General features: G+C 42.0%; 1 protein-coding gene across 4 annotated transcripts in view; it reads right to left on the bottom strand.

The window, feature by feature from the left end:
- Ly86 (lymphocyte antigen 86) overlaps nt 1-11765 on the bottom strand; it is a 71122-nt gene that overhangs the window by 45387 nt on the left and 13970 nt on the right. For all 4 annotated transcript variants that reach the window (XR_007346185.1, XM_048799749.1, XM_048799748.1 and 1 more), the window contains exon 2: nt 1253-1339. Coding sequence is in view for 3 of the 4 variants with exons in the window: in XM_048799749.1 (XP_048655706.1) it covers nt 1253-1339 (87 nt within the window). In the remaining variant the exon portion in view is untranslated. The remainder of the gene's footprint in view (nt 1-1252; nt 1340-11765) is intronic.

Here is an 11765-nt window from a genome sequence, read left to right as displayed (position 1 = left end):
AGTAAAACAACATTGAAACCATACTGAGGGGACTGTGACGACCCTGGGTATGAAAACTGGCCCATTCTCAAACGCCACCTCTTTGGGGCAAGGTGGCTCCTCTGCTGTGCGGCCCAGATTCAATGCTCTGGCCCCTTAACGAGGTGTCTGCAGGGGGCTTCCAGAACTTCTCAGCTCCACGGTGCTCTTTATCCCTAGTGGCCATGGTGGGGTGTGGTCAGCCCACACACCCCCGGCCCTGATGTTGCTAGGCAGGAGCAGGCACCTCTGTGGTCTGGTTTCCCATGCTCTCTGCCTTTTCCTCTCTCTTCCTTTTTATGTTCTACCTACTCCTATTCCTCTTTTCTCTCTTTCTTACTCTCTACAAAATATTTCTTGAGATGCTGCTGGAGTCCTGACATTGTGCAAAGTTCTAGAAACACACAAATTGGGTGGGTTCTTGGTCTCTGGGAACATCCCCTCTGTTTCTCTGGATGGTCCCACACACTAGGTTGATGGATCCTTCTGCTCTGGTTTTGATAAAACTGTTTTAGGAAAGGAGATAATTTAGTAACTAGAGCAAACATATGAGCCGATTGTAATGGCATGATCGAATTAAAAAAAAAAAAAAACAACAGAAATTGCTGTGGCTCATTGATTGGGTTGTAAAGAAAGACTGCACATCTCCTCTTTGCCTGGGTCAAGGTCTAAGAACTTGTATTAGCTGCTCAAGACACAAAATAAGGCGAATGACAAACCATGCTGCTTGTGGTAGGGAATAGATTTGTCTGTGGCTGAGACACATAAGCAAAGGATCTCTCCTAGAGAGACAGCAATACTTAGTCTCAAAATATTTTCTTGGGGCTTGGGATGCGGCTCAAGTGGTAGAGTGCTCACCTAGCATGCATGAGACACTGGGTTCAATCCTCAGCACCACATAAAAATAAAATAAAGATATTGTGTTCACATAAAACTGAAAAATATATTTTAAAAATATTTTCTTTTTTTTTCTCGCTAGGTATACTGATTTCAGGTGCTTATCCCATCCAGAGAGGGTATAGAGTCTTCTTAGTAGAAAAGTGGAACATTAAATGAGAGTTATACTTTACTTGGATATCACCCAGAAAGAGGATTGAAGGTGGAAACAGAGTTAATTCCAGAGAATGGTGGGGGACTACTGGGCTAGCCAGCCATTATTGTTCATATGAGTCAGTTGGTGTGTGGGGCAGGATGTTGTGCCATGCTTTATTTTGTGGTCATAATTTCTACTTACTCAGAATGATGCCAAATCTAATGCTGAGATGTGGTTGTAATTTTTTGGAACACTGGTCAACAGAAAAGCCAAAATCCTGCAAAGGATCTGCCAAGAGGAAAAAAGAAAAAAAATAGAATATTCATGTGTATATTGTGTTAACTAACCCAAGTTCACTAAAATTTATTCAAAAGCATATTACAAAAATACTTTAAGAAAAAAAAAATCCATGAAATTTTCACCATCAACTCCTGGTCTCTCCAAAGTCAGTGTTGGATCCACTCTTAGAGCTGATCTACCTCAGCTGGTCAAGGCTCTGTTTACATAGACAACAGGGTCCTGAGCCACAGAATTAGGACAGCATCTTGATCATTGGGTTACATCTTTGCCTGGTGAATGATTTTGTCATTCAAACTTTATCATCTGAATTTTTATCTCCGCTTGAATTCTTCTTCTTCTTTAAGAAATAGGGAAAAAAAAAGCTTGCTTGAATTCTTTTGCCTCCTGAACTTTTGGCTTTAAAATTGTTCATTAATTGCAGAGAACATTTCATAAAATATTGATGATTATAATGAAACAGAGAGAAAAATGTGCAGATTATCAAAGTTAAGAGCTGCTGTTGTGATTTCATTTTATCCCACCCCATCCTACCCACTCCCATCTACTATAATAATACCCCCCCAAATATTTCACTGTGAAGGGTACTGTGTTAGATATGACAGAGTCTATGATGATAATGTAATTTAAACATAACTGATGCTCATTCAAAAGGCTCCGATGGCTCATCTACGTCTTAGAGTAAGTGCACAAATGTTCTACTGGCTCCAGCTTCCAAACTGCACGTCACAAATCCATTCCTTGGGACTCAGTCTCATGCATCCCTGGAGCCTGGGGTGGCCACAAAAACACTCAACCAATGCCCAGCACACCTGACTCGCTTGTGAACTCTCCCATCTCAGATGATCTTAGTCTTTTTGCTCATTGTCTAAACACTCAGTTCTGGTTCATTCCTAGCTTTTGTGAAGGCTTCCCTGATAATCCTGAAAACAGCCTTTCTTTCTTTGAATTTTTAAAACAGGTCTGAAATACTTTTTAAAGTGCTTGCATATCTATGACTTTGTGCCTTGCTGTGTGCCAGATCCTTAGAACACTTCATCTGCACGTGAGAATCCTTAAAAAAGAGGGGCCAGTGTTTGGGTTTGTTGGTTTGTTCTATTTTGTTTTTTAATCTAATAGAGGAGAGCTAATTTATTTTCCCATTTTTTTAAATTGACACATAATTGCACATATTTACAGGGGTATATGATATTCTGGAATGTGTATACAATGAGCAATGGGATCAAATGTTGGTAATTGGCAAATCCATCACCTCAAACATTTATCATTTCTTTTACTGGAAATATCCAAAGTCCTTTCTTTTAGATATTTTGAAATATATAATAAATCATTGTTAACAGTAGTCACCCCACTGGGCTATAGAACACCATATTCCATCTTCTTATCTAACACTTTTCTATCTTCCCTCTCCCCTTCCCACCTCTTCTAGGAGACCAACTTTCTTAGCTTCTACATATGAGTGAGTATATGTGGTATCTGTCTTTTTGTTCCTGATTTATTTCACTTACATAATCTTCTCCAGGCTTATCCACTTTGATGCAAATAACAGAATTTCATTATTTTTACGGCTGAATCATATTCTGTGGTGCTATCACACATTTTTCTTTACCCATTCATCCATGGATGGACCCCTAGGTGGTTTTCATATTGTAGCTGTTGTGCCTAGCACTGCAGAAAACACGGAAGTACAAATATCTCTGCACATACTGGTTTAATTTCCTTTGTATAGACCCAATAGTGGGATGGCTGGGTCATACAGCGGATTGATTTTTTTAGTTTATTGAGGAATCTCTGCACCATTATTGATAATGGTTACACTAATTTCATTCCCACCAACAGTATCTAAGAGTTCTCCTTTAAAGAGAGTAAATTTTAGTCAAGGTCTCCCTCTACTAAGCACTGAGCTGTGTACTTTGTAAGAGTTTCCACTTCATTCTCCAGACCGCCCAGCACCTGGCACAGTCTACACACAGTAATCACTCCATTAATATGCATAATAATTGGACGGATGGCATCTATTAACCTATCTGTGTATCAGCTCCAAATCCACTCTTCTGCACTTGCTTTGTGAAACTGGCCCCTCTGCAACCCTGTTACTCCTTTGTCATCTGCAGGTTGAGGTGTCAGAGAGAGATGGACCTTGGAGCCAGACAGGGGACTTGCTTCTGGTGCACTTGTTGAAAGCATCAGCAGCAATGGCCCATCTCCACAGGAACCCACTGGTTCCAGTGTCCAGCTCTCCTTTGTACTTTCCAGAATCAGTGGGGATCATCTCTGTGGGTCCCCAACCCTCTGCCATAACTCTTCCTCAGAGTGGCTGCCCCTTCCTCTGCAGTCGGACTCAGCCCCACAGGTCCTTTCAAGCATGCAGGTTCCAATAACCCCAACATCTGCTCTTAGCTCTCCTAGCCCCTGGGGGCGGTGCTATTCCTCCAGTGTCCTTATTTTACTCTTTTTATTTTCTGACAACTGATTAATCAATTCCCCATATTAAATTCCTTTTGTTAAAATAACTGATATGGTCTCCATTTTCCCAATAGGATCCAAATTGGTAGAATTAGAGTAATTGAGAGAGAAGTGGGCAGGAGGGAGGGGTGGGGGGGTCTGATTTTCTTAATTTCTCTGGTGGGGAAATACAGACTCAGAGAGGTTGTGTTAAATTTCTCACATCCCAGCACTAGAAAGTGTCAAGATCCAAACCCAGACTTAAAAACAAGCAAGGAAGCAATTTGATGTCTAGGATTGTGCAGTGATACTCAAAAAGTAGAGCCTCCACTCTGTATGTCAACTATTGGATCTGTAAGATTTCCCAGAATATTTTCTGTGGAGGCGTATGGCACCGGGTAGTTCTTGTTTATAACTGATTTCTCTTTCAGCTTAGTTATGAGCTCTCATTTGCCAACGATAGTGTTCCAGACAGTTTGAGCATCTGCATTGGTGAGCTGGAAGACACATCGGTGTCTATGGTGTCTGCCCTGGAAATGATCAGTAGGCAATTTCAGTCTTGCAAATTTAACACAGCTGCACCTTCAATCAAAACCCCTTTGGACTGGTCACTACTTTTCTTGGTGGAAAACATCTTTTTTTCCCCCCTTAGGCACAAATTAGATTCCTTCCTAAGCATCTTCATGCTGTCTCAGGGCTTCTTTCAACTCAGAAAAGAGAACTAGGGGGATGGAGACAATGTTCTACTACAGACTTGGCACTCAATATTGAAAGACAAGGAGGCCAGCTAACAGATGTTCAGGAAGGTCCGTCTTCAGGGTTGTTGATTAATTTAAGTTGCCATCTGAGGCAAAATAGAAGAGGCTGAGTACGCATCGTTTGGTTAATTAGCAGTTACAGAATTCCACTGTATGTTTATCAATATTTTAAAAGTATAGATAGAATAAACTAAGGCCAGGAGAAGGAAATGAAGCTTTTCCATGGCGTTAGAAAAACATTGTGAGAAAAACAATCTTAACAGGGAACAAAACCACAAAACATTAGGTTGCTTTTCACCGAGGAAATGCATATAGAAGCCCAAAGATGGATTGCTTAAAAAGTACTTGGGGATTTGGTAAACTTTCCTACTAGTTATTTCAAATTGATATATGAGTGATTTTTCTTTTTAGTATAAGCATGCAGTTTGCAGACTGCTTTGGAAAAGTGACCTCGGTTCCTCCCATCCCCCAATCCCACCCTCTTAAATCTCTGTCCTTCCTGATATTTATTTATATTTCCATTTAGGCACTTAGCAAGCTCCATGTTACGTTTGTTTGAATACCTCCCTCATCTCTCTAATCAGACTCCCCAGCACTAGGGGCATCGTGTCCTAAGGGCACTAAGCCCCAAGTCATTATTTGCTCAATGAATAATAAAAGGTTATTCTCAATTCACTGAGAACCCTAAAGCAGGGTTTCTCAACCCCACCACTATTGATTTTTTGTATTAGATAATCTTTTATCGTGGGGCTGTTCTGCATCATAGGATATTCAGCGGCATCCTTGCTTTCTACTCACTAGATATCAGCAACTCCCCTCGCTCAAATTGCTTCAGGACCACCTACCAAAATAAGACATAGTAGGTTATAATTTGTAAATAGTTCTCATACAGGATGAGTAGTGGTTGGGCATGAGAGACTTTGCCTCGAGTGACTTTTAATATATATAAATCTGATCAACTGATTTTGGATTTTCTAAAACAATAAAATTGAAAGCTTAATGAGAGTCAGGGTTCCTGGGCTTCGAGAGCAGGAACAAACGCCTCTTACGGACACTTCATTGTAGACCAGCATATGAGCTGAGGAAGGAAGTCAGACTTCCTAGGGATATGGAAGCGCTGTTCTTTCTGAGTATTTTTCCTTGACCTCACTGTTAGACCCGCTTTCTGTCTGTTCTGTCAACATCGATGTCTCCAGGGTTGGAGGAGCCAGCTGGGCTCAGAGGGAGCAGGCTGGCTGATGACCAATTCTGCAAGCTGCTCTTCAACTTATGAGTCCCATCTAGCTGTGCATTGATCTGAAAGTTTGTGTCTTGGGCAGCTGTGTTTTGATCAGGGTATTTAAATTTTCTTGTATGAGTGCATAGGATAACATTCAGGGGTCATTGTGGGTCTCTAAAAGAGGACGATGCTTTTTGAAATTCCATGGCTGACTATCCATTACCAGCATGTCACAAAACTAACTTTCACGTCTTCGATTTTTTGACTCCACTACGCTTCTCCTGTCCCCTTCCCTCTCTGTGCCAAAAGGAAATAACTTACAATATGGTGAAAGTATTCTAGCCATGTTTTTCTATTATTTCCTCATCTTTTTTTTCCCACTTGTCAAATCTTATTACTTATAGAACGGCAGCAGCATTGCCCTGATGGGTCATTATTTCAAATAATAGTAGTTCAATTCCCATTCAAGTTTGCTCTGCCAGGATTTCACTGGGACTTGCCTTGCACATTCAAAGTTGTATATATGAGATGGTATCTTTTCATCTGAGATATGTAGATGCCTAAACATGGTTCTTGATAGCAAATGTAATAAAAATGGAATTAACACCATCACCATGGAATATCTACTGTTTATAAAATGAGAGATTAGGAACCCCAGAGCCCTGCAGGCTGCCTGGTAACTGTGATGAATTAATTTTTTAGTGTAAAGGTATATTTGAGTTGCTGAACTGAAATTTGGGATCCCTCATTTGTCTGCTTCCAACTACAAAAGAAATGAAATTCATTAGTAATAGCCTTTTTATTGACAGAAGAGGGTAGAAACACACACTGTCCCTTTGGACTCTGAATATCACCCCCCGCCCCCCACCAAATAACCTGTTTGGCCTCCATCAGCATGGGAAGTAGTTTTTGTGTCATAATACAATAGTCCCCTCTTAACTGCATATTTTGCTTGCTGTGGTTATTTGTGGTCAGCTCAAAGATATTGAATAGAAATTTCCCCCAAATAAACAATCTACAAATTTCAAATTGTGTGACATCCTGAGTACTGTGATGAAATCTTGAGCCATCCTGCTTGGGAGGTGAATCACATTTTGGTCTAGTGTATCCACACTGTATACACTACCCACCCAACAGTGACTTAGTAATTTTCTTGGTTATCAGATCAACTATGGTAGTTTTTGCAGTGCTTATGTTCAAGTAACCCTGATTTGACTTAATAATGGCCCCAAAGCACAAGATTAATCATGCTACCAATTTGGATACACCAAAGAGAAGCTGTGATGTACTTCCACTAAGTGAAAGGATGAAAGTTTTTTGACTAAATGAAAAAAAAAAAAAAACAACAAATCATATGCTGAGGTTGTTAAGATCTATAGTAAGAACGAACTATCGTGTCTGTGAGGTTTAGCACTGTGGTTTCAGACATCCACTGTGGGACTTGGAACATATTCCTGGGGATAAAGGAGACTACTGTAAATAGGGTTGCCCTGGACATGCTTCTGTGTTTAGGGATGATCTTTGCTACCAGTTCTCAAACACAGCTGCAGGACGGAATCACTTGAGGAGTAGTGTAAAATACCAATGCCTGAGTCTTCCTCCAGCTGTTCCAATGTAAGGCTTCCTCAGAATTGAGATTTTTTTAACCCCTCCCTGGGTGGTTTTATTGCCTCACCTCATTTGAAAACCATTGCAATAATCCATACAGATGTTTTGCTAATTCCCTGGGTATACGATCTCATAGGTGGGCCCCTGGATCTACCATGCATCACTTCAAGCTCAAATTGTAACCCTTTAATAGATTTCCTAATAAATGTCTTTACAAAGCAGTCCACAAGTGTTATAGAGTTTATGATGATTTAGGGAATTTCAGGGCTACATCCCCCCTCCACTCCCCCAACCACTTGCTTATATCTGTTTCGGGGTCCCTCACTGCCTCTCCTCTCCCTTTTGTCTCTGCAGAAGCAATATGTTTTTCCTTGTTTCAGTGCTGGGGAGTTAGAACCACACCCAGTTACCCCAGGGCCTCAGCAGCTGCCCTAGTGGCTCCTCAGGTTCTTTCTAGAAAGGCAGGGCTCTCCTTAGCTGCAGGTCTTGCAACAGACCCTAACAGATTTTTTTTTTCTTTTTCCTTTTTCTATTTCACTTTTTGAGCACATGATCCTAGTCCTGGAAAAATTCGAGATGGGTGTCCAGGGACCAAGAAGATAGAGCTAAAAGGATGGCAACAAAGGTTAGTGGAGACTGGCAGAGGGTAAAATATAGGGCACATCTATCTAAAAAAAAAAAAAAATCCTAATTTGGAGAAGAACATGAAAGAACAGGAAAATTTTGGCAGATTTGAGTGAGGGGTGAGCCTGAGAGAGCCAGGACCAGAGAGGCCAGGGGCACACTCAGGAGGCCCGTGCTACTTGCAGGGCTTGGGAGGAGCTCTGGGCCTGGTACTGAGCTATAGTTTAAGGGTGGTGTTTGCTTGGGTCTGCACAGATCTTAAGTTCCCAGAGTTCCCTTCAGAAAGATCCTGCCGAGGCCAGGACATTTGACCATGTTTTTGGCTAAAACCAATAAAGTTGTCATGACTCTCCATGGGTAGGATTTTGTACGGACCCAGTTTTCGTTCTTCTGGGATAAATGTATGAATGTGGGATTTCTGGGGCACGTGGTAAGTGTATGTTTAATTTTATAAGAAACTGCCTGACTGTTTCCCACAGGGACTGTGAGATGTGAGGGGAATCTGGCAGGCAGTTCCCCAGGGAGAAGTCAGAGGGACCTTGTCCAGTGGGTGGTCTGCAACTGCTGTACCTTCTCAGCCCTCTGGGCTCTGGCAAGACTTGCTCTGTGAACTAATCAGTACCACCCGGAGCAAAGCAGCCTTGGCTAATTGTTACTGCTGTGCAGGGGAGGGGACAGCTTGGATGCCTGGGACAGTGGTGTCTTTAATTAGCCACGTCCCTTCCTTCCCAAGGCTGCATTCAGGGCCTCCGAGGTGATTCTCGCCACACTCAGAGGCCTAAAGAACAATGGCTAGTTCTTGAGATTCTGCACCCCGCCCCCAGCTCTCCACAAGGCTTTCTTGAAGGAGATCAATTTAATTTATTATTTTTCCTCCTCCACTTCCTTACACAGAATGAGTTGTCCACCACTGCCTCCACGCCCCAGCCAACCCCCAGGAGGGAAAAAAAAAATCAATGTCCACTTTTCCTGGGAAGCAATCCTGCTGACAGAGATGACTCACGAAGGGCTTTCTTTCCCATGTTAGCGTGCCTCAGGGGGCCCAGGACGACTTTGCTTCCCAATGTGGCCTTCTCTGGTTTAAGAGCAGAGGAGTGCCTCTAGCAGGAGGTCACAGACTGGGTCTTCTGCAGAGAACCAGAGGCCCAATATCTCCTGAGCACAAAATCCCAGGCTCCCCAAAGCTTTCCAGAGAAGGCAATGTGGATGCCCAATGGGAATGGGTTCCAGGATGTTTTGGACCCAAACCTGGGAAATCAAACTCCTCATTCCCAAAGCCACTTCACCATTTCTTCTTGCATCTCTTAACATCTCATTGATGAGTCTGCTGGATGTCCCAGCTCAGCAAGAGAGCTCTCCTTTCCAGGAAAGAGAGATGTTGTAACCCAGAATATTTGGGAGTAGGATCTCTTGGGCATGAATAACATGGGATTATAAGCCTTTGCAACTCAACGCTGGAAGAAAAAGGAAGCAACTGTTCTTGGCTTGGCTCCATTGCCAGAAAAATAAATTCCTAATCAAGGAAAGTACTCATTTCTCTGTCTCCTAAATCAACCCTCCCTAGTATTTATTATTCCCCTCTTCGTTAGAGGATTAAAAATGGTTTTGCTAAAAATATAAAGAGAATTATATTGAGAGATAGAAAGAAGCCAGGAAAACACCAAGATGGGAAAGTGACTTCAGATGAATAAATGAGATCAGTGCACCTGCTGAATCACCACCGCCTCCTGCTCCCCGCCGCCCCAACCCCACGTTCATCACAAAGCCAGAGTTCATCATCATCTGCTGCACAGAAAATTGCAAGAAGCCTGACTCAACACTACTCCCTTCTCCTAACACCACCTCTGTAACTGTTTGGATATTGTTCAGCCTTTCCTTGCCATCTGTTCGTGTGTTTTCAGAACATAACATTTAAAAACTGCTCGTGTGTGTGGAAACATTACCAGACAGATCCGAGGATGCTACAGCAATTATTCCAAACACCTTTGCCTGGGCTTGAACTTCAAGGATGGAGAAAGCAAAGTCCTGAACTGGGAAACATTTCTGACACAGGAGGCATAAATAACAGATGTTCACAGTAGTTTGTAAGGACAAAGAATTGGAAGGAACCTGAATATTCATCCAGAGAAGGAGGGATTCAATTGTAGCCTAGTCATATGATGGAGTCTAGTCCTATGATGTCGTATTTTCAGGCCACGAAAATGAACAAACTAAGGCAGTGCATGCTAGCTACCTCCTGGAATAATGTAATAAATCAGTACCCAAATAAGTTGTTAGTGCAATTAATTTCAGTATATTGTGGCTTACGTATTTCTATGTAGGCAGTCACATTGAAATCACATAAAAATGTTTTTGTTTCCTACTTTCAAATTCTCAGACTTTTTTTTTCATCTGAGCCTTCAGTGCAATATTGAATAGAAGTCATGGTGGGCTTTCCTGCCTCATTCTAGACTTTAAAATGAGTCCAATGTTTCCCCACTAAATATAATGTTCACCGTAGCTCTGATCATAGGTGCATTTCTTTAGAGAGCAGATAGCTGACTGTTGATCTGGCATTTCTAATTTTGTTTTAAAATCAGGTTAATTCACTCATTTTTTAATTAAATAGGATTTCTAATATCTTTATAACTATTGCTCATCTTAGTTTGGGTTTTCTTTTTCGGGAGGGTACTAGGATTGAACTCAGAAGCACTCAACCACTGAGCTGCATCCCCAGCCCTATTTTGTATTTTATTGAGAGACAGAGTATCATTGAGTTGCTTAGCACCTCGCTTTTGCTGAGGCTGCCTTTGAATTCGTGATCCTCTTGCCTCAGCCTCCCAAGATGCTGGGAGCTGGGATTATAGGCTTGTACCACCGCACCTGGCTTAGTTTGGGTTTTCTTTCATGATCTTTCTATGCTCCTTTTCAACATGCTTTTGTATTTAAAAATTTTTTTAACTAGTTTGGAAGTTATACATTTCTAGTCTTATAGTAGTTTCCCTTCTAATTTTAGCATGAGTGTTTTATATAATGAAGCTTAAAGCTCATATTTATCTTAAACCAGTTTCCCTGGGTATATATACACATTGCTTTATTTATAGTGCAGTAAAAGCACATGGCCTTAAATTGACCATCATACCTATTTTCAGTGCTTTAGAGATAAGTCTGTTCACATTGTTGTGCAAAAGATCCCTAGAACTTTTTCATCCTGCATAACGGCACATTTATCTTTACTCTCTTCCCTGAAAGATGTAAGGACAAGGACAGGACAGTTACGTTCAAGGCTTCATGTTCAATCACCAGTTCCATGTGCCATTGTTATCCTTCGGTTTTGTACTGCATTAGTCCCTTGTGTTGGGCAGCCTTGGATAAGGTCCCCCTCTGATCCCTGCTCTGGGTCTTTGCACCCTTGCAGTCTCTTTCTCTCAAGTGGCTCAGTGACTTCTAAGTGGTAGAGCATGACAAAAGTATTGAGAAGATGCTTATGAGATTAGGCTACAAAAACACAGTGACATCTGTCTTTCTTTCCCCCTCCTACCCTCTCTCAGGAAGCACACTGCCATGTGAGTAGCCGGGTGGACAGGTTCACATGGCCAGGGCTGATATTTCTGGCCATCAGCTGCAGAAAACCAGAACCTGGCTGACAGCCTCATCAGTGAGCTTGGGAGGGGATCTTCTGAGGTGAAGCATCCCTCCCTGCCCATCAGTCAAGCTTGCAGATGATGGTTGCCCACCTGGGTCACCAGGTGTCAGAGATATCCAACTAAACCATGCCCACATT

Source organism: Marmota marmota, unplaced genomic scaffold (assembly GCF_001458135.2).
Source record: "Marmota marmota marmota unplaced genomic scaffold, marMar, whole genome shotgun sequence".
Taxonomy (NCBI): domain Eukaryota; kingdom Metazoa; phylum Chordata; class Mammalia; order Rodentia; family Sciuridae; genus Marmota; species Marmota marmota.
This window is presented reverse-complemented; position numbering and strand designations above follow the sequence as displayed.